Genomic DNA, 26,575 nt, shown 5'->3' with positions numbered 1-26,575 from the left:
ACAAAAGGTCCTGCTAAAAAGTCTGTCCCCAGCTTTCTTATAAGCCCCCTTTAAGTACTGGAAGGTTGCAATAAGGTCTCCCCAGAGCCTTCTCTTCTACAGACTGAACAACCTCAACTCTCTCAGCCTGTCCTCATCGGAGAGGTGTTCCATCCGATCATTTTTGTGGCCCTCCTCTGGACCTGCTCCAACAGGTCCATGTCTTTCCTGTGCTGAGGGCTCCAGAGCTGAATGCATATATGTTCAAGTAAAACTAAAAAAACTCATATATTTATATATAAACTTATGAAGGGTTTCAAAATTATGTTACCTGATACCATACTAAATTTTTATTCCTAAGCATAGTCCAGATCTTTTCATTTAACTATGTTATGCTTAGCATGGAGCTAGGAAGGAAAAGAGAGAACAAGAAGTTCTGAGGTGGAATTTAGGTTCTCAGTACTACAACACTTGGGCAGATGAAACCCTAAGTAAAACACATAGAGATCCAGACAATGCCAGCATCTATAAACAATTAGACAGAGGCTATGTGAGGCACCTCTGGGCAACACTGGTGCACCTGAGATGCCTTGTGCCGATGAACTATAGGAGCTTAAATAGAAGCAGCACACAACAAAGAAGCTGATTTGCTGCAGAAAAGTTCAAAGCAACCCCTTCACTGGGGCCAAAGACCTGTCAAAAAATCTCTTAGGTTGTATTATCAGTAAGAAAAACCTGCATATTGCCTTGTGGTAGTTAATAAGTGGTAATTAACACAGGCTACAATCTCAAGCAAAATCTGTTGTCAAGTATATAAATATCACTAATATGGCTCCACTTGATTGGTTACTCCAATGGTGAGAAATAAAAAGCTCTTACTTTCTGCTAGATAACCCTATTACTTTGTTAATAAAAAAATAAGAATATACTTGAAGTTCAACATTTTTTATATAATGCAATTAATGCCCTTGATATTATAATCGTTCCCTGTGCTTTGCTGTCTAAACTGTGTTTGGCAGAACCTGGAAAAGGCATAAATGAATGAAAAGTGGAAAACATAAATGTGAAGCTGCATATAGCCAGTGCTATAACAGAAATAAATGTCTTCATTGCAGTCTGCATGTACAGCAAAATTGACTGAATTTAAAGAAAAGTAGTTGTACTTTGATTAATAGTACATAGCTTCATTTCCTTATTAAGAGCAAAACCAGATTATCATTCTAAACTATCTAAAGACCATTAAGGAGTTGACAGAAAAGAAAAAATGTTGGTTTTCCAGAAGCTGCATACTAAATAGAAAAAAAGTTAGGACTTTGAGTCCCCCCTGGGAAAAGACAAAGCAAATAAAAGAGTAGATTTGCCAACTGAAAGATCTGAAGAACCAAATGACACATCTGAATGCCAAGAAAAATAATGCGTGCAAGTAGAGGACACAAAATGGCTGATGACAAGAGCTGTGAGATATTTACTGATCTTAAATGAAAAAAAGTAGAAAAAGAAAAGCAGTGGTCAGTCATAGGAAGGGATAGAGTAGTATTTAGACTTCACCAAGTTATGCAAATTTGCATATGCATACTATTGCTTTTATCTCCTTTTCATAGCTCTTACTTGCTCTGCAGCTTCTTAATGGATGCCTGATTTTGCATTTGGTACCTGTGTACTACCATGATAAAAAATTATTAGCAGCAAATCCTGAATTCCTTATAATATCTTCAGAAATTATTAATTATCTCCTAAGCTAGAGTTTTTCTGTGAATAATTCTTCCTTCCAACAGTACAAGTTTCAGAAAGAAAAAATAGTCTGCCAGGTCAACATGCCTAGCACTTTTCATGTTATTGTGCCTTGTAGGAAAAAATAATCTGAATCTGCTTGTTTTATCTGCAGTTATATTTGTATTCAAATCAGTTATTTTCTCTTTTTCCTAGATTCCCTTCTCACTGCCCAGCTACTGATAAAATAAATGTGTCAACTCTATTTACTTGGTAAGACACAGTTTTGTCCTATACAGATATAATGCTTCATGAAATGGACAGTTTTAAAACACTTAGATTTATAAATTTTAAATGATAAGGTACATAGTCTCCTGCCCAATACACAAACCCAAGTAATTGCATGCAACTGCTAGCAGGGATGTACTGGTACTGGTGAGTTAACATAGCTTTGCCTCAAATCCAAATTATTCAGACATACAAGTCAGTTTTCCTTCCATGATTTAGGAAGAAGACATAGTACAATACTTTCAAAATTCTTTTCAGCATAGTTGCATAGGTTTATGCTGACACAACAGACTAGTCATGACTTGAGTTCTTAGAATTCACCATGGTAGGGAAGGTTTGCAAATCTTCCCGTCATTGCTAACACCAGTCACTGGCTGTCAGCAACATTTTCAGCCCTGGGCCAAATATTTGCTCAAAGCAGCATTAGGCAATATAAAGCTTTAAAAAGTGTCAGCACCTGTGGGATTATATATACTCAGGGTTCCATCATTCCAAACAAAAACTCATCTGAAAAACATTGGAAAATATCCCCCTAATAGAAATGCTTCAGTACAAAGACATTAATGGAATATTTTTTCTGGTAAGATTTCAAAACAACATTAATGACTACAATATGCTATTTAAAGTAACAGCTCCAGGATACTGGGCCTAATGCATCTCTAACAGTAAACAACATTGATTCTGTTCACGGTTATTCAAATACCCACAAATGATTTCAACACAGTGGGTTACATAGCAATATCTTATCCAGAGTTTCCCTATGGACAGTTAAGTCAAAATTGAGCAATAGTTGTTTTTCCTTACTTGTAGTGTGATCATTCATCTCCCCCAGTCCAGTATTAATTCCAGCATCTATTGAACTCATGATTTTATCAATCTACAAAAGAAAGAACAGTGAAAATAATTGATGGGCCCCATCTTTGTTATTTTATTTTAGTTTTTCATGCATAAAGTCATGGAATTATTATTCTCAGTAGGAAAAAAGCAATCAAGATTGCAAAATGCAAAAATTGAAGGCAGACAACTAATCTCTCAAATTTATTTTTATTTTGCCACATTTGTACAGTAGCAAAAGCTAAAGCTTGAGACTAGTATTTCTTTTTCTACAGTACAGTTCCTTTCATAGTGACTGTCATCTAGGTATAGCTCATTGTCTGAAACTACTTTGTCATATTGCAGTACATAAATACAAAGGAGGGAAATGCATATATTAAAGTATACGATGGAATGGATATTAATTTTATAGGCTCATATCGTTTGATGGTATCTGTGAACCACTAGAGGTCTGTTTAAGCAGTAATATTAATGCATAAGAATATTGTTTTGTGCGTTATAAAGTACTAAAGCAATTGTTCAATTAAGATTTCCGGAGAATTTCCTAGCTACTTCTCTTCCATCTGCCTCAAGGCCACTGAAGAGGTATGAAACATAGCTGTGTCCCCACATACTGCAGAATATTTTTTGTGAAACAGCACTACATTGATCCCCAAACTCATTTGCACACTTCTATATTACATTGAAATTACTATGTCAAAACTATTATACCTAATTTATTATCTATTTAAGGACAGGACGAAATAAAAAGTGAATCAAAAGGCTCATGTTGTGTAAGGCGGCAGACACAGAGAACCAGGTTTTACTGAGATTAATATTAGGACTATTAAGAAAACTGTCTCCTTTTTAAAAACTATGTATTAGTCACTGGTGACAGGAGAAAATCTGGGAATTATGTCAGAATATGAAGATTTAGAATTCCCACCTTTTTTTTTTTTATTATAAACTTCTTTTTCTTACTTTTAAGAACAATCAAACCTTGATGTCCCCCTAAAAAAGCAAAATTGGACCTGACTCATTTCAGGATCTCATAACAATGTATCCAAGTTATTAAGATCAAAACCTCATCCTAAGTACCTTTCCACTGAGAAAGTATTTCCTTTACAACAAAAAATACCTTCAGATGGTCTATCAAATCAGACATTTAGATGAGTTGGAAACCGTTTTTCTAGAAAAATAACCAATCACACAAACAAGCTCTGGGTTCTTTCTGAAATAAAATTAAATTCTGAAGATATATACATTTCCCCAATAGCAGTCATTTTAAAAGGAAATGCTTGCTTCTCTGTAATAGCAGTAAAGATCTAAACATTTCCCACTCTTGATTTACCTCAATAAAATGGGAATTTTTGTGTCTATGATTTGATTTACATACTTGAAATTTCGCACAGGAGGAAGAAGAATTAAAAATAAGTTGTCTAAAAGTTACTTTAAATCTAGTTCTAAAACTAAAATAAAGCCTCTTGTATGAACAAGCATGTGCGCTACAAACTCAGTGTGGACATTTCTTTTAATAGTCCCAAATTCATTGTAGCTATAAGTGTATTCCCACTTCACACAAGAGTCAGGTATATGCCAAGCATTCCGCACACAGCCTACGTACCAGTTAGAGGATATGTTATGTAGGAAGGGTTTGTAGAATGCATAATCAACCTAAAAATCTTGGACTCTCCATTCCTTCCATTTTCTTTTGTCTCTCACTGGCAGGTATTGCCATGGTGGGAAATAATTAGCAAATATGTAAATAATGGGCATAGCTACAAAGAATTTTACCAATTTTATCAGTGTCAGTAGTGAGGGCTTTAGTGCAAAATAATTGCAATGTCACAACAAATCGTAGAATTCATTCTGGTTAACCTCATTCACTATGAAAACAATAGACTTCATTAAGTGTGAGCATTTTGAACAGAAATGCATTGTATTTTGTGCCAGCTGTCAAACTACCACACATTACAGTATGACATACTCTCTGAGGATTTGCAGTGTGGAAGATTCACTTTTTGTTTCATCTTTGAAACTAAAATAATGACAGCGTTTTCACAATACTATATATTTTCTTTTAGTTAAAAATTAAAAGAACTTACTTCTTCCCATTCTGATGTGAAGGAAGGTGTTCTCTCCGAATTCCCTTTGGAGCACTGTTGGTTTGGTGTGGGTTCACTCCAGTTGCTTCTTGCTTTTTTGTCATTTGGTGGATGGGTGATAAGATTAGAATCAGATTTTGAAACATTTTTGCACAAATGCATTTCAAGCAAAGTCTTTGGTAAAGATCGTATTCTCCCAAGTGTGCATGCTCGCTCCACAAATCCCCCAGTAGTAATAACCCATTGTTCACTTATCCGTGTTGACGTGCCAACCAACGTATGATTTTCTACTGGTTTAGTTTTAGTATGAAATATGGTTCTGTTTACAACTGGTGGCTTTTTTTTCTTAACAGGAGGATCAGTGTTGTTTTCTTTCTGTAGCTGTATCTGCTGCACTGTGCTCTTGCTCAAAATGCTTTTCTCTAGTGGACCACGGCACTGGTTTGCTTTGCTGTACAGCTGGAGTGGATTATCAGGTGGGTCACACGCAGGTGATGATCCATGAAGTAAACCTGCAAACTGTTCAGCGGGGTGTCCTTCAGGAAGCTCACTTTCAGTGGATGTTTCTCCCTGGCAAAGACGCCCTGAAATGAGAGAGTACCTTGTAAAAAAACAGGGTGATAAAATAGTGCAAACAACAAAACCCTTACTCTCCGCAAAATGATTTTTGTATGCCGCTTGGTTCTTATGTACAGAAACAAAAGTTACTTATGTCATGAATTGATTTATTAGTCTCTTAAAAAACAATTCTCTCCTTAAACTTGACTATGTTATCCTGTTGAAAAACAGACAAAACCACTCAGTGTTAAACATAAATTCCAGGAAAAAACAAATTTATGAAATAAAATAGGTCATTGCTATTCCATTAACTTGATGGTGTCTCTTTTAATTTGTTATTGAGTTGAAACATTTACAAATTATACAGTTTAGCATGATGAATTGGCTAGTTACTTTATAGGTAGTAAAACACATGAGGAACTAGTGTTGTCATGAGTATTGTTAGTAATTTTTCTTTTTATAGTCATTGTAATAATAGTGAATTTACACTATGACACCTTTTTACTGCCAGTCTCTAAAGAATAGACCTGTGTATTTTTATTTCTGGGAACTTTTGAGAATAGCTTCAGAGTAATAGTAACTACTGGAAAAAAAGAATAGGAAATCAAGTCTTTTTGAAACAAATTTTATATGCAATTTAGTACACACACAAAAAAGGAACTACAGAAAAAAACGCACTTTCAGAGTCCATTATTAAAAATTTATAGCCCTTTTTTTGGCTGTTGCTGTAAGGACTAGGAAGAAAAAAAAAAGAAAAGAAAAAAGGGATCTTTTTTCTATCTGGGCTGCCTCATTTAAAGTGTTGATGTGGATCACATCACTCTATCCACATGACATTAAATTTGCATATTTGCATTAATTTTGCAGTTCAGAATAACTATGTCCCCACTAACAGTTGAACCCCTACAACTACTTCATTAAAGATAAATACATTCATCTTGTTCCTGCTATAAGTTGTATGTTCATATGTAGACTCTAACTGCAGGACTGTATGCACAGCACTACCTACCAGAAGGAATCAAACATAGCATCGTGTCATAATTTGCAAAGAAATTGAACAGATTCCTCCTATTTGCTAAAACATCTGCTTGTAAAAAAAATCCACAAATCTCCAAACATCACTTCTAAAAGGAGGCAGTATTTGATTATATGAATGACAGAAGAAAGATCTTGGTGTGTACTTCCAAACACCATCACCTCTTTTACTATCAGCAGCTTAAAAGTATAAAATTACGTGTTTTCCTCACTTGTTAAAATATCAGGATAAAATTCTAATCAAGATTAGGAGAGCAACCTAAGAAAATCTACTTTTCCTCTTTGGGAAACAACTGGCTACAATATACACTTAAGACATTTTGGATAATGGGATGGCCTACATGGCACCTGGCTTGCTGGCATCAGATGGGATTCACCTTTCTTGAAGGGGGAAGAGGGTCTTTGTTCATAAGCTAGCAGGGTTCATTTGCAAGGCTTTAATCTATGCTTGAAGAGGAAGGCTGATAATATCAGGCTTGCCTGTGACAAGCTGTGGGATGACATGCCAAGGTTCAAAGGACGGGGTGCTAGCAAGGGCCCTCAGCCTGTTGCTCTGAGACCTGCTGGGCACACTGGAGCACACCTGAAGTCTTACGGAGATGAGCCAGATTAAGACATCTCATTTTACATATCTACATAGGTAAGAAGTATGTAAGCTCCCACCATGGTCAGAGACCAGGTTGATAAAGTCAATGGATCCTAGAGAGTGATGCCACTCACCGTTTGTTGTGGCTGGTCAGCTGAATCAATTCCTGTACTGTTAACTGTATTGACTGGACTGCCAATGACTACAATGGGAGAGGGCATCCAGTTGGCATTCAGATACCTACATTTAGATGTCTTAATCATGAACTGAATTCTATTCTGCTGTTCCAGAGAGAAGTCTTAACAGTAGTCTATTGAACTTACTTAAGAGAGAAATGTTTTTGTCAGGACAAAGTAAGCAAGGTGACTACATCAGGAAAAAGAAAAGCTTACAGGCACCTGGATTGCAAGGATTTCACTAATATCAAAATTTTCTTCACTAATATCTTTGCTACATTTATACTATTAAATAAAACTTTTATTTTATATCTTTTGCATTAATGAAGAGCTTTGTTAATTATATGACAAAGGAAGTATAGTAGCCTACCACTCACTGTATTGTCCTAAAGAAATTCCAGAAGGAAGAAAATAATCCATGCCAGAGTATGTTTTTCTTTCTTATTCCAAGTCAATATTTGTTGACCTAAGACCTGAAGCATGAGATGTTAAATAACCTCTTCAGACTGCACCATATCTAAAACTGCAACTACATGTCTTCATGGCTCATGTAAATGTCCAAGATCTCAGGCTCAAGAACTTAAAGTATGAAAATCTCTAAACAGGACAATATAATGTTTCTTCTGTATCTTTGCTAAAATAGGCAACTTTACTTAAAAAAACCAAAATCGTTCCTTAGCTTTTAATAATTACCCATATCTGAAATTGGTGTCTTTTTATTGTCGCATATTTCTGCCATAAATTTCAAGATAATTGATACTGAAATTGATATTTCTACTGAGGCTTCGTAATGATACACAAAATGTGATATTTTATGTATTATTTTGTCTGTTTTTAAACATACCAAAATTATTCTTTTTCTTTTGAATACTGCTGTGTGTGGAAAAAAAATCTTTCATTAAGTTGTCTATACTGATGATCAATGTCCTGTGTGGTTAGAATTAATCTTAAATCTACTGATATATCTGAGAAATTCAGACTCTCCATTCTTATTATGTTCTATGCCCTAACTTTATCATACGCTTTTGAACCTTTCCATTAGTTGCTTTATTTGTTTCAACCAACTTAACTGGCAGTAAGAAACTATACGATATGCAATTATATTGCATATACCCAGTGAACAGTAAGTTAATACCAGTTTTGAGTTCTCATGGGCTTTTGAGTAAGTCTTCTGAGAATGGACTTAAAGAGCGAGAGGATATCAGGGAGCGAGAATAGGTGGAGAAGTTCAGGCTCTTGGATTGAATCTCAATGGAGAGAAGCTTCCTGCTTATGATAGGTTTTTTTTTTTCTTTTTGCAACAATTATTTTTGTAATATTAAAAGTCAACAGAAAGAGATGTTGCTTCCTCACCAGATTCTGCTTTTCTTACCACCTTATCTTTTTACTTGTAAATAGTATCCTAAATACCAAAACATAAACAGATAATTTCTACAGATCTTTAGTGCTATTAAAAGTGCACATACAGCTTACCCATCTGACTAGATTACTTCTGAAAATCACTGTGATACTGCCATATCTGTGTTGCATGGAAAACATTTACATTTAGAACTACAAATAAATCCAGTTCTGCCACAATCACAAAGCCACAGATACATATCACTATTATCACCAGTTTATATAGAACAAAACTGACATCTAGGCAGCAGATTGCAATTCAGTCAGCTATTTATTTACACACTGGTGCACCCCAGCACAGCTGCTTGTGGTACATATATAGAACGCTGTGGAATACCATTTCTCACTTTCAGTGTTTGAGACTTATATTTTACGGATGCTTCATCAAACTCGCCTATCTATTTTCTGAATCTGACTCCAAGACTACAGAGCACATTAAGAAAATCAGGAGCATATTGCATACTGTGAATTTTGCATTCATGTAAGGTTGGAAATCTGCTGGTATCTGAAAAGATTCCATGTTAAAAACTAAAGTACATTCAGGAAAATAACAGTTGTTAGTAAAGAAAAGAGCTGTAATAGATAAATTATAACGACAGAGTTACATCTTTCACAGGCATTGCTGTTGCCATGGCACAAGTTTCTAATGTAAAATAAAATCCACTAGAAATTTTTTCTATAGCTATGGTAACAACTGTATTGTGAAACATGCACTATTAATCTATTCAAGTTCTGGTTTAATTTCATCGAGAAAGATGTTTTTAGCAGCACACTGCACATGTGTAATATCTGCCAAAAAATGTATTCTCAACTCCCTTTTCCACACACTCAGTTGATTGATAAAACTAACAGTCACAGCTGAGTGATATTTGGAGAGTACCCTCTCACAGAAGGATGGTAAGCAAAGAAGTCATCTCATTTTCACAGTAGAAATTGCTTTGGACACACTAGAACACCTTCAGTAGTGATTGTATTTGTTGTATTGCCAAAGTGATACGATAAAATGGGATGATCAGCAAGAAGAAGTGTAAGACAGAAAATTCACAGTGTTTAAAAACTGAAGTCACAATATTCAGGAAGGCATTATTTCACACAGCAAACAACATGGTGCTCTGACCAAGCTCCAGCTCTTTGATGGCAATATGCTGGCTGCAGATATATTTGATGAGGCAGTGCAATGTTTTCTCACTCTAGTAAAGGTTATAGCAAGGTACCATGGACCTGTGTGGGAGATATAACAACACGATTACTAACAGCTAATGAAGAATGTGGGCTTCTACTGTCACCAGCAACAACACAGAAAAGGAGCAACAGTGTCCAGCCAGATTGCTGTTTCTTCTTCTACTTCCTCCTAAATCTAAAGAAACCACCAGAAAGTGGTTTGCAAGGTTGGTGTCAGTGGTCTCCAGGCTCTGTGCTCAAGTACCAACATTCCCAGCTTCTCATAGCCATATAACCCCTAAGAAATCACAGTAGAAGTCTCTGTGGATTATGTGTTTGCTCTTACTAGCTTAATAACCGCCAATTCAATCCTTTAACATCACAGTCTGCGCTTGACTGTGTACTGAAGGATTTTACTGTCTCGCTATCGCTGCCGCCTTGGTAGTTTCACAGTCCACATTTTACTCATCTGTTTCTCAAGGGCCCATCAGGAACTGCAAAAGATGAGAGAGATTTTGAGGGAAAGACAGAACTGTATGGAGTTTTCTGAACATTGCTTGCCACCCTCTAATGAAGAAAAAAAGCTTTCAGTGGGGAAGGAGATTAGTTGGTAACTACTGCTAATTCTAAGCACATCATAATATCCAAATACAGTTCTTGTCCCAAATTTAAGCAATAGGCATGTAACTGGGTGCAAAGAGATTTAATTTTAACTCTTACAGAGCTGTATAGCCTATCTTGTAAATTTTCAGAAATTTGTTTTGATACCCATAGAGTATATTCTCTGAGGGGGACATAAATGTAATTTTTACATAGATCACATAAAGGGTTAATATTTAACTGCAAAATTCAACCTAGACAAAAATACAGAGCTGCAGCTGCCACCTCCATAATGCCGTTTCCATGTGAATTTCTTTCTATGTGACTACATAAGGCATGGGTCCTAGATGTCTTAATGACAGCCTCTCATAAGCCATCACATTTTACAGCACAAGAATCTGCCTTATACCTGCTCATTAGAATAAGAATCTTTCAGAAAACTCACATGTTAACATGTTTAAGGACTAAAAATTTCAGGCAGATAAAATAATGTTTAACATCCCCCAGGTGAAACACAGAACTAATTCAACATCCATGTTCAAGTTAAAATTCGACTAGAATATTTCAACTCTACCATGCAGAAAAATCCCCACCAAAACCAACAGTAATTCTTTATAACACTCAAGCAATCTTTCATAACAAATTCTAAAAAAATGAATGGAAATTGGTGCAAAATGTAATTTTGCAGAAAGATCACATATAATTGCATTGAGAAATTCTGTGGTAATCTCTTTTTGCATGAGAAAGCTAGCAGTTGATTGGGCTGTAGCTGTGCTCAGAGAGTACATGTTAATTTGACAATGTAGTACAGAAAGGAAGAGTAATAGAAGAGGAAAATGTGGTGACACTCAATAACCAAAATCAGTGCAAAGCAATATGAGTGTGACAGATGAGCTCTTGAAACCATATCCTTTTGCTAAGGATGAAGACTCTAATGAAACCTTGTTAATTCTTCCACTCCTGATATTTCACACATCAAATGCAAAGAAGGAATGCCAAAGTCCTCCACCAAGTGGAAAAAAAACTTAGTAACTGTCAAGGCAAAAGAGACTGGAAAAATAATAGATGATTTTTAGAACGCTGTTTCTAAAAGGAGATAGTGCTCAACAATTTCAACACTTGCATTTGGAAGGAAGGATTTGCCTAAGTAACAATTCAGTTTCCCCAAGCATAAGACAAAAGCAGAAAGAATACAAAAGATATGTTCTGGCATTTGCATTGATCCTATCCTTCTGTTTTTCCTAACCTTGATAAAAAATAGATTTTTGATCTGAGCAGTATTTTTAAGATACTTAAAATGTGGCACAAAGTAGTTTGCCTCTCCTCATTCCACATACAAGCTCATCTATACTCTGTTTCATCTTATAATTGTGTTTCAAAGCCAGCAAGAATGGAATCAGTGATTTCGTAAGAAGTAATGCAAAAGGACCCTCCAACCCCACATGGCCTCATTTAATTTTTGCAACATTTCCTGTTAAGTGGTAGAAACAAAGCTGTAAGGACAGAAAGTCTATAAAAACTAAAATGTCTAGCAAATACCTCTGGCTGTAGACATTCTAGATGCAGATACATGCAGTCATGGAAGATTACATCCAGAACTGCGAAGTTTTTCAACTCTATGTGGAACATTCACTGAAATTTTATTTAATTTCTTACATGTAAATGTTTTGAAACTAATCACTAAAAATCATGGGTCTTTTAGCAACTTGCAACTCACTACATCTTTTTTTGTTATAAATACTGGGTGGGGAAAGTAAAGGAATAAGAAATAGATTCATTATATTCAGTTTCCCCTAATGATTTATTTGCAGGCTGCAAATGTGAAAGGATAACCATATAAATTCTTTTGAAAAGTATTTACAAAACATAAATGATCTTTAAAAATATAAATCTATCTAAATGATTATGTACAAAAAAATTTAGCTAAGAATATTAAATTTCTAGGCAGATCGACAATCTCTAAAAGATGTTTACTTTTCACAGATAAGTGTAGTTACTTTGAAAAGTAACATCACATGCAGATTCTGTGAAAAGAAGGGAAGAGATTTCGGTGACTAAACACAGATATGTATGTCCATTTTAGACACAGTAGGGTATCTAAGGTGACTGCAAGGGCTGACAGATGCGACACACAACTTACTGGAAACCCGGGTCTTTCTGGGAAAGTAGCTAGAGGCCAGAAAGGGTATCTGGAATGTCCAAAATGGTCTAGACACCTCTGTTTAGGCACTTGAATTGTTTCTTAGAGGTCAAATGGTAGCAGACAAGGAATACCAATGGTGGTATCCATGTATACAATACATCTCAAAGAATCCATTACTGTAGAATTGTTGTGGTTTAACCCGAGAGCAACTAAGCACCACACAACCACTCACTCCCCTCACAGTGGTATGGGGGAGAGAATAGGAAAAGCAAAAGTGAGAAAACTCATGGGTTGAGATAAAGACAGTTTAATAGTTAAAGCAAAAGCCACACACGCAAGCAAAGCAAAACAAGGAATTAATTCACCACTTCGCACTGGCAGACAGGTGTTCAGCCATCTCCAGGAAAGCAGGGCTCCATCATGCGTGACGATTACTGGGGAAGACAAATGCCATCACTCTGAACGTCCCCCCTCTTCCTTCTTCTTCCCCCACCTTTATAAACTAAGCGTGATGTCATGTGGTATAGAATATCCCTTTGGCCAGCTGGGATCAGCTGGCCCAGCTGTGTCCCCTCCCAACTTCTTAGGCATCTCCAGCCTATTTGCTGGTGGGGTGGTGTGAGAAGTAAAAAAGGCCTTGACTCTGTGTAAGCACTGCTCAGCAATAACAAAAACAAAAACGAAAAACTGTGTGAATCATCAACTAGTTGCTGGTCACTAGCTCACATAAAGGTATTTCCTTGATATTTCCATATATAGGTCAGTTCTTTTGGTTAGAAACAGAGGGTTTGCCATCTGTGTTTCTGAACTACAGAATTTGATAGAGAGAAGCACAGTTCAATCCAATTAAAACCCTACTTACATAACTGGTGGAAAACTCATGCAACGTTAAGTGCTACACACAGAAATCCTGAATGACTTACCTTCTGTTAGGATCATGTGAAAATTACAGGACAGAGTTTTATTTAGTGAATAGCTGTGGCAACAGAAAACACTACCAGCCACCCTGCTGCTCTTCAGCCAGAAGGAATCATTCAACAGCTCTACTGCCAGAGCTGTTTGTAAGAATGGCCTCTGATCTGCTTAGGGCAAATCAGGTGTGCCAATTTGGGTAAAGCATTTGAGTTCATGTGGCTTATTTTGCTTGAGATGGATTAGAAAGCACTCACAGCAACCCTTCAGTTGAAGCCAGATCTGGAGGTGGCCACCTATGAAAGAAGTGCAATGACAAGGAGGTGCTGGTAACATCTTGAGTCACTTCCACAGAATTCTGCCATTCACAAAAGGATGACGCTTCTCTGCAATGTAAGGGTCAGCTTTCCTCTCTGAAAGACATCAGGTAGATCCTCCCCTAAGGCACCAAATAGTTCTGCTTTTCAAACATGTTACACCTACTGAGAATACCATTTTCTTAGACAGGTGGAATACTGTGCGTGACGATGATGAATATTAGCATGGTCTAATGAATAGGACTAATTTACCAACCTAAAAAGATTCAAGATAGTACAGCTTTCAAAGACATCCTCTAGCCTGGTAGAAATACATGAACAAAATAATTTATGAGTCTAGGAACTGTAAACAGGAAAACAGAATGTGAGTCTAAGTGATCAGAAATTACACTAATACCGGTGGGAATTGTCCCATTATAGGCCCATAATCGATAGCCCAGATTCTGCTCAGGTGAGAGCCTGATCAGAGTATCAGGAATAACAGGTTGTAGAAAACTCTTCCCCTCTAGAGAGCTCCATCTAGTTATTGGCACATCTTTAATGTGCACAAAACTTCATTACTATGTAATGAACTATGAATGTAACTTCATTACTATGTAATTAAATACTTTGGATTTAGAAAGCAACTTATTTTCAGAGATAACTAGTTCTTATCTACAGTGTCAGAGAAAATAAATGCTTCAATATAGGCTATAACAAATTCAGCAGGTCCTTAAACCAGAAATATCTGAAGCAAGACAGGCCTAGAATGTTATTATTACTTCATTCTGCTCTATATTACTTACCTGTGAACTAAGGACTCTGATCAGCAAGATCTGATTTTCCTATCATACATGTATTTCTGGTGTTTAAGCATGTGTGCTTACATTTCACTTGAGGAACAGATGAGGAGAGAACAGATCACTGTGATCTTGTTTTGTAGGTACATAGATGGGCAGAATCTGCATCAACAGGGAAGTCCCATGCAAATACCAGGTGAGCTGATATATGAACACATACCTCCTGCAGACAGAGTTGTGAATTCTATCTCGGTTTGCCAATCTCATAGCTAGGGATTTCCATTTTCAACTGGAAACATCAGATGAAGCTGAAGATTTCACTTCTTGCCAGAATGGATTCTCAAGAGAGAGAATGCTGACAAAGGGCAGGGAACTGCAACTAGGAAAGCTCAAAAATTGCATGGAATAATCCATATTTATGAACTGTAATATGACACAGTTTAAAATGAAAGCATTTTTAAAGGAGTATTGTATATCTAAGAGGGCAGGGATAAAGGAGTGGCAAAAGTAGTACAGATTTCCTAAAAGCTTTGTACACTCATGACTGCTATTCAGATAGGCTACTATGAAGTGGACATTTGTATAAGTGCGGAGGAATAATTAGAGGATCACCACTGTCTAAGTTTTTTATTCTTCTTCAGAAGAATCCCTTCAAAATATTTGTAGAATGAACCAATAGTTAGAAGACTTACATTTGAAACAATTTGGTAAGCTCATCTGCCTCCTTCAAAGATCAGGGGAACTGAGAATGGAAATGACAGAGATGGCAACTTTTTTTATTGGATAGGTCATAATCTATTGGACCTCCTTGGACTCACCATTTTATTCCTAATCCAGTGGATTATTAGGACCTTCCTCTAGGGGGACATCCATAGGAGATATGATTCAAAGAAATTCAAACTTAAGAAATTTAAACTCAATAATGTCAAAGTGTTATTAAGCAGACATCTTTATTGCAGCGCTGGACGCATGGGGGATATCTCCTCCTAACACGCGTGTGCTGAAACAAAAGTTCATCCTTTATATACCTTAAAGACGTGAATATTCACACATTTTCCAAGAAATCACCACCTCCCTGCTTATCTACTACACTTACGTAATGCTGGCGTTGCAAAACTACACTACGCATGTGTGGGGGTCTCGGGTGGTCATCAGTGGTCATTTAGGGAGTTAGCCCCCTACTCCTTTTTCCCTTTTATGGTCACAGGTCTCTTGAGGATAATTTCTTCTCCTTGGATTTTTGCTCCTTCTGTTGTTCAGCCAAGCAATTCCTTCTTATCATCCTTGTTAGAGCTTTCCTGCCAGTCTGTCTCTACGCTCAAGGTTAAGATATCTTCTCTGTTCTCTTTAATCTCTCAGTCCTTGCTCTTAACTCTTTGTACAAATTTTCATGAGGCCTGCTTTCCTGGTGATTAACTGTTTACACATAGTTACAATGTTAGCATTGAGGCAAATACAGTCTGAGGACTATGAGAACAGGCCATTAAACATAACCACACAGTTATTAGGCTAAAGAAATCTATGCAAAAGTTAAACTAATCACCTAATCAATAACCTGCCAAAGTTAAACTAATCATCTAATCCATAACCTTCCAAAAAGTATATATATTGAGAAATTGACCTTATAATTGTTTTAGATCCTTGTTTCAGACACCTGGACTTTGTACTGAAAACAACAAACAATGAAGTTTTGTTCACAGCAATGCATTAGTCTGTTGGCTACACCAGAGTTTTGCGCATGTCAAATGCTGTCTATGCAGGTATGTGAGACACCATTTGCCTTTTAGGTTTAATAGTCCCTTGTCCTTCTAGTTCTGATCACTGTGGTCAGTCAGGAAATAGATGGTTCTTTCCGTTCATGGTGGGGTCCCGACTGTAAGGTTTGTGTGGGTAAGGTGAAAGAACTGCTACATTTCTCTCAGCATTTCTCACTGAAAACTGAGAGAGGTTGCTCTTTCATTTCACGTGACAACTGCATATTTCAACTAAATGGACAGCTGTAGAAAAATTAACATTGGTATACATTATGTTGCTGAAAAAGACAATTCCTTGCACTGCCTCAAGCCCACTGTCGCTGCTATACAGATCTGTGGAGGTTCAGGATCAACTTACTTTGAAATAACACTGATTCTTCCAGTGTTTTCTTTGATAAAGTTCTTCCCTGGCAAATTGTCTAACCTACCAAACATACTCAGGAGAACTGAGTATGCAGAAGTTGTTCATTAAGTCAATCATAATTAAAAAATAATTGCAGAAACAATATTACAACTGTTTTAATTAGCATATTCTGCATTTGGAATAAATTAGAAATCAAATGATCACAGTCTCCTGAGAAATTTACACAAGTTACTTTTTCCTCTCTCTAAAAAAGCCAACAAACATCACTAGCAGCTCCACATATCAGACAGCACTGTAACAGATACCAGAGGAAAATATGGCAATTTTTTTCCTTTTTTTTTTGTTTTTTTTCCAAAGATTTTATTGTTAAAATAATGACAAATGCCAATCAAAACATTTTAATCGCTTTTCTGATTAAAAGTGGGCAAACACCTTATTGCTCTCCTTTTGTAACTAACAGGACAGAAAAAAGACAGGGAGAAGGGAAGAGAGAAGAGAGTAAGAATAAGAAGAAAAGAAAAGAGCCATCCTGGAGACCAAGGATTCTGAACCCAGAAACTTCTGACTAAATTTTCAAATTACAATTGGTCCTAAAAGGGACTTTCTTAATGTGTGAAGGGTTTTTATGACTTTTTAATTAGTTTTCAAAAATATAATGAAGATACAAAGACGAAATTACAAGTATTTAGCCAATACTTGTGTCTTGAAAGCATATTTGTAGGTAACCACCTAAGGCAAAGAAGCACAGTCAGAAAAAGTTGAGATGGTCACTCCTGGAATAGCTTACCTTAAACATTTTAGTATTGTTAGCACTTCAGCTTACGTTATTTAATTATTCTGCCTGTCTGCACCAACCTAAGTGAAAGAAGGCTGGTGAGGGTGGTGAGGATAAGTTGCATGCATTAGGTATTTCCAAGGAGAATGACAGGAGTTCCTAAACGAAAAAGGAGTGGACTACCAACTAGGACATGTATATTGGCCTCTTTCTAGCCCAGTTAACAGGTATTGGAATTTTCTTCAAGTCTTTAGATGGAAAACAAGGCATTAAGCTGTTAAAATCTTCCCTGCTCAAAGAATAAAAGGTGATCCAAAATTTAAAGTAATTGGGATAGCTACAGTACTGGTAAACAAAGAACAAATCTGTGGAGAGAAAAGAGGCATATAGGCTTTTTGTTTGAAAGCAACTTCCTTTCTTCCAACCTTCTCTGGGAAAATTTATTACAACTCGGACAAACTTAAAAAAAAAAAAAAGTGCAAATATATCAGTGTCGTGGTTTAGCCCCAGCCGGCAACTAAGCACCATGCAGCCGCTCGCTCACTCCCCCTCCCGCAGTGGGACGGGGAAGAGAATTGGGAAAAAAACTCGTGGGTTGAGATAAACACGGTTTAATAGGACAGAAAGAAAGAAGGGAACAACAATAATAATACCAACAAAGGAATGTACAAGAACAAGTGATGCCCAATACAGCAATTGCTCACCACCCGTCGATCGACAGCCCGTCCCCGAGCAGCGATTTCCACCCCCCGGCCAACTCCAGTTTATGTACTGGGCATGACATCGTATAGTAGGGAATATCTCTTTGGCCAGTCTGGGTCAGCTGTCCCGGCTGTGTCCCCTCCCCACTCCCCCACCACCCCCAGCCTGCTCGCTGGCAGGCCAGCACAAGAAGCTGGACTGTCCTTGACTGCTCAGCAACAACCCAAAACATCAGCACATTATCAACAGTTTCTCATCCCAAATCCAAAACACAGTCTCACACTAGTTTCTGTGAAGAAAACCAGCTCTATCCTGGCTGAAACCAGGACAATCAGGAAATATGCTGTGTTAGCAAACCAAACTTAACTTCACAGGTAAGTCATCGGTGAAGTCTAAAAGTAAATTTTAAGTGAAACTTGGTTTAAGTTCACCTAACCTCTCAATCTGACTGTCAATATAAAGACTGAAAGTCTGTAATTTGCAAGTGACTTCAAAATATCTCTAAACAATCTGAACTTTTTTTTGTCATTTGATAGCAGCCCAAGACTTGTAGTAATCACAACAGAGAAGTACAGAAGTCTGATTCAAAGTAACTGCCTGCTTCTTAAAATTGGCTGCTTTCTTCTACTTCAGTTAAACCACACTTTATACTGAAGTCAACACAGCAATGTTTTTACTACATGAAAGACAAATGTTCAGCATAAATCGGTAATTTCCAAGGTCTGATACATTTTGACAATTTTTGAAGACAATTCATTGATTGACACTATTAAAAAAGAAAGACCATCACACTTGTAAGACTTTACTTTGCATTCTCAGATGAAGAGTTGCAAAGCAATATGGGTCCTACATGGCTAACCGTGTAAGAATTCCTGTTGAAAAGTAAGAACTCTAAGCCTTTTTGTGATATGAGTTCGTAATTTATCTTGGCAGTTAGAGAGATTGACTCAGAGAATGTAAAAAGATTTCATCTTCATTGTGGGTATGGAAGTATCGCTATATACCAAGATGCGAGAGGTGTATAGTGGTGAGGTGATTCTGCCCCTCTACTCCACTCTGGTGAGACCCAGTTGGGAGTCCTGTGTCCAGCTCTCAAGCCCTCAAGCACAGGAAAGACATGGACCTTCTAGAGAGGGTCCAGAGGAGGGCCACAAAAATGATCAGAGGTCTGGAACACCTCTCCTGTGAGGACAGGCTGAAGGAGTTGGTGGTGTTGAGCCTGGAGAAGAGAAGGCTCTGGGGAGATCTTATTGCAGCCTCCCAGTACTTAAAGGGGGCTTATAAGAAAGATGGGGACAGACTTTTTAGTAGGGCTTGTTGTGATAGGACAAGAGGTACAGGTTTTAAACTAAAAGAGGGTAGATTTAGACTAGATAAAAGGAAGAAATTTTTCCCAGTGAGGGTGATCAAACACTGGCACAGGTTGCCCCGAGAGGTGGTAAATGCCCCATCCCTGGAAACATTCCAGGTCAGGTTGGATGGGGCTCAGAGCAACCTGATCTAGTTGAAGATGTCTGTGCTCATTGCAAGGGGGTTGGACTAGATGACCTTAAAGGTCCCTTCCAACCCAAACTATTCCATGATTCTATGGTTCTATGAATTTTAAAGGTAGACATCAGACAAAGGCTCTCCACTGGTTAAAGTGTACTAGAGCAGGCAATGCTGGCCTGTCTTTTCCTGAAGCTAACATGCATGGTACAACGTCTTTAAAAAGAATATGCACACAGCAGTTGGTAATACTCAAGGTCAGAAAGTGCCATTTGTACCTGTCCTGCGTATAAGAGCATAGAATAAGGAGGTTCATCTCCCTGAACAATATGCACATGCAACAGCAGATCCAAAGGAGCTAAAAAAGATGAACTCAGTTCTTAGGCATTGTACATATCAGTTACTGCCCCTACTTCAAGGATACTAAATCTGAAAATCAGTTTTCAGTTTTAATCATGGGATCATTCTTTCACAATTTAATGTTTATTGAAGTATTTGTAAAAGGCAAAGCCCTTATCATCTCACTTAATTTCTATTTCACACTGCACTCTAAATGCAATATACAAAAAAGCTGCTTAAAGATTTTTGGGGGAAAAAAAAGAAGAAAAAAGAGAGCACTTTAAAGAAGAGCTAAAATGCCTGAGAAATAAAAAAATACTCAAGAACAGTGAGTTAGAAAAGGAGAGTGGTAAAACACAGAAGCGGAAGCTAAGGGGGAATCTGAACTCTAATTCCAGGGAACTACTGAGTGTTACCAGAGCTGCACTGCTTAGCAAGCACTTTCAGTCTTCTTGCTACATCTGCACCTACTGTCAGGAAGCTCATTTGATCAATATATTGAAATTAGATGTGTCTGCCTTTCATTGCTGCCATGTTCCTCTCCCATATTAACACAGCCGCTGCAAATCTAAATTACTGTCCAGGTGCAAGCTGAGGTTTTCAAATACTTGTTGAATAGTATTCTGAATACAAAACAGCTCAGTTTGCTGTTTCTCCATAGCTGAAGTGAATTGAATAGCGTTATTAGTTTTACTGCACACCTTGCCTGAGGTCAATGATGTTTAAATGCAACCTTTGTTACACAAACAACAATGACATTATTTTTGGTATTACATTTGATTTTGCTGCTCTAATTAGACCTATAAATTTTTCGTAGACAATTTCTGGGATAAGTCATAATAATGTCAGTATCAGAATCATGGCAATCATGGGAAAACTTATGAAAAAATCAATGACAAGTTTAAAGCAGCTGAAGTACCTTTGAAAAACTATATATTGACTGAACTAAAAATAATGGAATAACCCCAAATGTTTTTTAGTTATTCTATGACAGGTAATTTTTCTTTGTTATCATAATTACATGGCAGTTATCTTTTCGTATTAAAGTTTCATCTTCCTCACATGTTTAGCTGTGTTAACAGTGAGTTTTCTTCATATTTCCCTTATTCACTCACCAGTCCTTTCAGCTATGCCATGCGGGAAGCCCAGCCGTGCTGCTCTGAGTTCTAAACCAGGTTGTAAAGAGAATTGATTGTTAAGCCAAGATAACCTTGAGTCCTGAAGCCAGAATTTTTTCAAAGTAATCAGACACCTTCTCAGTCCTTATACAGTTACTCGTTTGCTGTGCAATCTTACGTATGGCCTATGTTTTGACTCCTGAGCAAAGATTACTATACTCATAGGCCTCCGCTCAAAATCCTCAGTCCCAAGTGCTTTCTTCTCCTTCAGTCATTTTAAGTGTCCAGAGCCATGTGAAAACAAACAATAAAACAACACCCCAAACCAAAGAAATAGTGCAAAGCTCAGGTAGTAAAAAGCTGGAAGCCAAGCTTCTCGCATCACTGGAAGGGATACCAGCATCATAGCTGATCTCTGGGCCAAGACAAGGAAAAGTCACCAGTCTGAGGCCTTGAAGGGAAATCTTCAAGAATTCTAGTATTACCTGAAAAACTGAGGACAAAGGAGGCAAAGCTCAACCAAGCAACAGTTTGAAAAGAAGCCTGAGAGGTCAAAGTGAAGTACAGAATACCAAAGGTATTTCTGACCTGTTTCATGAACCCATGCCTTTCTTGTGAATTAGAAGATAATAATGCATTCTGAAAACTTACAGAATCTACTTTTCCTTATACTAACTTTACAGAGAGAACTTCATCCTTAAAATATAAAGTTTCATCCTACATTCTTATGTGACTACAAAAGCATTCATGGAGGTTACACCAAGGAAACAGATAGGAGTGGAGGGAAAAAGGAAAAATAGTTTAATCAGGTAAAGGAGTCATTGTGTTTTATCACTCTATAAAGTGTTACAAAATCTAAGGATGAATTTTAGCCTTTTCACAATGGCTTTCAGCCTTCTGATGAAAAGGTTATTTGATGAGCTATGAAATTGCACACCCTATCTGCTGCATTCTTCAGAGAATGGAAACGCTGACAATATTTGTCCAATGTTTGTTATGGAGCACAAGAAAAGTTTGGAAGTGCTATGCATGAGATTGTTATTGTTCTGCTTCCTCTACAACTTCCAAGACTATTAATACAATTAGGCTCCCATATATGCTTAAAATAAACTGGTTAACTAGGCAGACTTCTTTCTTAATTTGATGTATAAACACCATGATTGATCTGAAGGCATCAGCCCTGAGTGCTAGATGTAGCTATCATCCCTTGCACACCCTCTGTGTGACTAAACAATACTAACAGAGGGATAACTTGTAGAGCCTTTACTGTAGCACTTGCAACGATATCAAGAGCACTTAATTGGCAGCTGGGATCTTGGAGACACCAACAGTCATTTGTTAGATGTAGTTCGTCTTCTCTCATATCCCCCTCCAATGACACGTCTGGCATAAAAAGCACCACTCTCTACAGTGATCTCCAAGTGGTTGCTTCTAATAATCCTGTCTCCAGCTTGAAGATTTCTATCTTCTTACAAAAGAATTCCCTTCCCACAATTTCAGTGGGAATACTGCAAATCTGTCAGTAAGTACATTGTAAATGTTTCTTTCATAAATCTGTCATCAAGTCAAATTTCCACTATCCTAATTTAAGAGTAGTTTTCAAGGTAACAACTGCTTTTGCTTGAGAATTTGGGAATGCAAAGGTGCTTTCTTGGAAAATACGTTTGCACATGTGACAGACTAGCTGAAAAATAACAATGATTCAAGTACATTCACCAATATGAAGCCATTTTGTATTGGAATAAAAATGTAGTTCAGCTGATTTTTTCACAGTAGAACATTCAAAACCTACCAAATCAAAAACAGTATTTAGAAAGAAACTTGATTTTTACATATTCCACTGGAAAGGAATTGATTTTTTTGAAAGAGAGCAATTATTTATTGAACTTTACACATTGTCAAGAATTACGTAAATTAAGAGATTAAGATATAGGTCATTTATTTCTGAAGAAAACATTTTTTGCAGTATGAAGGGAGAAAAATTGAACATAATTTAAGCTTCTAGTCTTGGTATCAAACTAAGGCTGAGTCATAAAATCACTTTGAAGACAGCTGTAATGATATAAAATGTTATTGTGTACCAGCTGTTCACTGAGAGTATTCTGTTAAGAGATTGCTCCTTCTAAATATAAACTGTGATAGCCAGTGAAAAGTCTGAACTACCTGAAGTGGTAACTTCCCTTCCACTAAGGAAAAGTTTTATACAACCCTTTCTAGATAAAAAAGAGGATAGGCAGACCTTCTTTATGAAACATAGACAATGTTTTCATTACTTAGTTTAATGATAAATTTGCTCCTGGTGCGAAAGACTCTAGATGATGGAAAAAGTATGAGAGTTGAAAACTAATTTGACTGAAAATAGGAGTATATATTGAAATTCTGTAAAACATTCTTCTGCTCTAGGTATTAATACAGGTGTACACTAGAAATAAGCTCTGCAGGAATAAATGCTTCAACACTGTCTTGTTTAATAGCTGCATACCTGCACGTCTACAGAAAATCCACAAAAATCAATTTACTGTAACTTAAAACTAATACCTTTGCATCAAGTTCCCTCATTAGTATTTAACATTGCAGCTGAATCATGATAAGAGGAGAAAAGGAAGAGGTGACATAAAAGGGAAAGGAATAAAACCAAAACTCCTTAAAGGGACATGAGATGTGACCACACTGCATTCACAATTACAGTGCACTGTACAAACCAAGATAGCTTAAAAAAACCCCTACTTAGTTATAGAAGTCTTGCGATATCATTGCAGTGCATAGAATAGGCTGTGAAACTTGCCCCAAACCCCAGATCAAATTAGACTATGCTATGCTGTATTTTAATACCAGTTCTCAAGAGAGAGGCAGTTTAAAGATGGCAGCATTGCCAGTTTTGTAGAAATATTGTCTACAATTTAAGTAAAATACTGGGGCTGCCAAGGAAGCCCAAGGGAGATAGCTTTTGCCTCAATTTACTTAGCTTGTTCAGATACCTTTAAAAATATGAACCATTACATTTTTTAACTTAAAAATCCACAAGAATAATGTTACAAATTATTAGAAGCAACCTATTTCTCTTAATGGAAGACCGTCTAATTAAAGCAAATCATAATGCAGAAGAGAACACTGTAGTCTGAAGTAAAAACTGCTATATTGTGACTCAGGAATTACTCCCAGCCTTTTCAGTAGTTTACCAGGTAATTTCAGAAAATCAGTTTAGTATTAGTTTACCTAAATTTCCTTGGCTGTGATGGTACCAATCCTTCTAAAGGGCATTAAGACCTGCTAATGAAAAGAGCACTATATGAGAGTTAACTATTATCAGCATCTTTTAAGATGCTTATCAGACTTCACTATAAATGCTGAATTTTTCAGAAGTCCTTTAAAGCTGCTTATACTGTGCTGTTATGCTTCTCTACAAATGTCTGTAGGAATTTTTTTTAACATGAGAATATATGAGAAAACAAATTTAACTACAGAGTATACAAAGTGTCATTATATATATAGTAAACTGAAAAATTAGAGAATTTTTTATAAAGCCCTTTGGCTATAATAATGATATATTACTTCCAGGCACATATACTTCAAAAGAAAATGTGAATTTTCATGATTATTGTTTAACTCTATTGTAATTATTTTAAAATATTTAAAAGACTTAAATGATTAAATATTATTTTGCAAGACATGACTTTTCACACAGTATGATACAACAAATTTAAATCAGAGGTAGATGGTACCTAGTATTCTTACAACTGAGAAGACTTGTATGTCAGACAATCTACTCTTTTGTTCTGTTTAAGACTAACAGGCTCTCTAGGGCCCTTGAAAGTCATTTTTTACTGGAAGAGGAGCTAGAAATACAGTGTTCATTTAAAGGTTGATTTATTGTGCTTGCAGCAGTCACACAGAGAAAAGTATGGAGAAAAATCGTATCAGGAGTCTGCAATGTTGTCATGATTGCCAAGTTCAATTAAATACTTGCCCCTTTTATGATCTCTTCCACCGCAACCCATTTAGCTCTTATGACTTCTATTCATCATTAGATTTTTGTAATACAAACTGTATTCACCTTCTTTAATGCCAGCAACCAAATCCTCCTGGAAATCCACAAATTATCCCAGCAAACATGACCTTATATTAGAAGTTGTGCCCAGCTTGCTAAACAGCTATGACAAAGCTGGCCACTGACAAGACAGCTTTCTAAAAAACAAAGTAGTATTTATTTAGAAAAGACATTTTGAAAAAAAAAAATCTTACAACATTATAAATCCCCTATATACATGTCTAGGTAACTATGCAGTCATTGAGCTTATTGCCTAGAGCCTGGTATGATTTAAGGTCACCTGGATGACCTAAAGAATTTAATTCCATATGAAAAGTCACATCACTTGAGATTTTATACCCACATTGGTTACGACAGATAACCTTAGAAAATAGGAGAGTCAAGACACTATCACAGATGCATCTGTGAAACGTCCATCTAAAACACTGTCCAGCTTCCCGAACGGGTTATCAACCTTGTGCCGTGCAGTCTTCCCTCATCGCTCCAAATTATGACCCCAATCCATATCACCCAGAAAACAGAGACTTGGAAATAAAAAGCAATCGCTCTGAGTTAATATAAATGTCCTTTTTCCCTCGATCCAAGATGAACAGATGGCACTCAGTAAGGAAAGGGCTAGTAAGATAGTCTTATAATCTTGTATTAATTACTTAATCTTCCCAGAAAATGACTCAATCCCTACGCTTTCTAACGCTTCTTATCTGACATCACTACCAAGGAAGGCACACCAAGCACCAAATGCTGCACAGCTGTGTAACATGTTTAAGAACTAGATATTATACTACGACTCCTGTCATTAATGTTAAAGATTATAAAACTAAAGGACATTTATATTAACTCAGAGCGATTGCTTTTTATTTCCAAGTCTCTGTTTTCTGGGTTTCCTGGACTCATTTTTTCTTATTCCAATAGCAGCTAAAACTTCACAGAGAAGATGCTTGTGCTGTACCGAAACATGTCATTTGTATTAACTACTATCGATTAACTTCAGTTCCAAGAGGAAAATTTGACATTGATGGAGGAAGACCATCATTAAAGGCTGCACAAAGGAACCCGGGATGGGGTCACTGCATCTAGTCCTTCATAAGAACAGGCACTGGTGCTGCAGAATATCAGTACTGAAGAGTTCAGAGACCATCCACAGACATGCCATGAACTACAGGTCCCAAAACAGCTCCTCAAAACAATTTAAGACATACAGTACAAAACCTAGAGCTTACGCTGCAGTAAATTGGTAGGAGAGATCAAGACTACTTCAGATGTCCTCAGCTCTTTCATCCACACAGAATTCTTTGGGTGAAAATACCCAGAGGATCCTCTGATACATCTAACATTCACGAAGCTGTTACAATAGTTCCTGACTAATCCAGATGGAGTTAACATCTGCCACTTTTCAATATCATGTTAATTATTTCCAGCGCTACATT

The 26,575-nt window shown here is 36.9% G+C and overlaps 1 protein-coding gene across 1 annotated transcript in view; it reads right to left on the bottom strand.

Moving 5' to 3' along the window:
- Window positions 1–26,575, bottom strand: part of LOC104617032 (ankyrin repeat and sterile alpha motif domain-containing protein 1B-like) — a 232,815-nt gene that overhangs the window by 47,863 nt on the left and 158,377 nt on the right. The window contains exons 13-14 of the mRNA XM_010282242.1: window positions 4,896–5,479; window positions 2,782–2,854 (exon numbers count right to left, since the gene is read on the bottom strand). Coding sequence (XP_010280544.1) covers window positions 2,782–2,854; window positions 4,896–5,479 — 657 coding nt within the window. The remainder of the gene's footprint in view (window positions 1–2,781; window positions 2,855–4,895; window positions 5,480–26,575) is intronic.

Source organism: Phaethon lepturus, unplaced genomic scaffold (assembly GCF_000687285.1).
Source record: "Phaethon lepturus isolate BGI_N335 unplaced genomic scaffold, ASM68728v1 scaffold1722, whole genome shotgun sequence".
Taxonomy (NCBI): domain Eukaryota; kingdom Metazoa; phylum Chordata; class Aves; order Phaethontiformes; family Phaethontidae; genus Phaethon; species Phaethon lepturus.
Note: the sequence above shows the minus strand (reverse complement) of the source record. Positions and strands in the feature narration are given on the sequence as shown.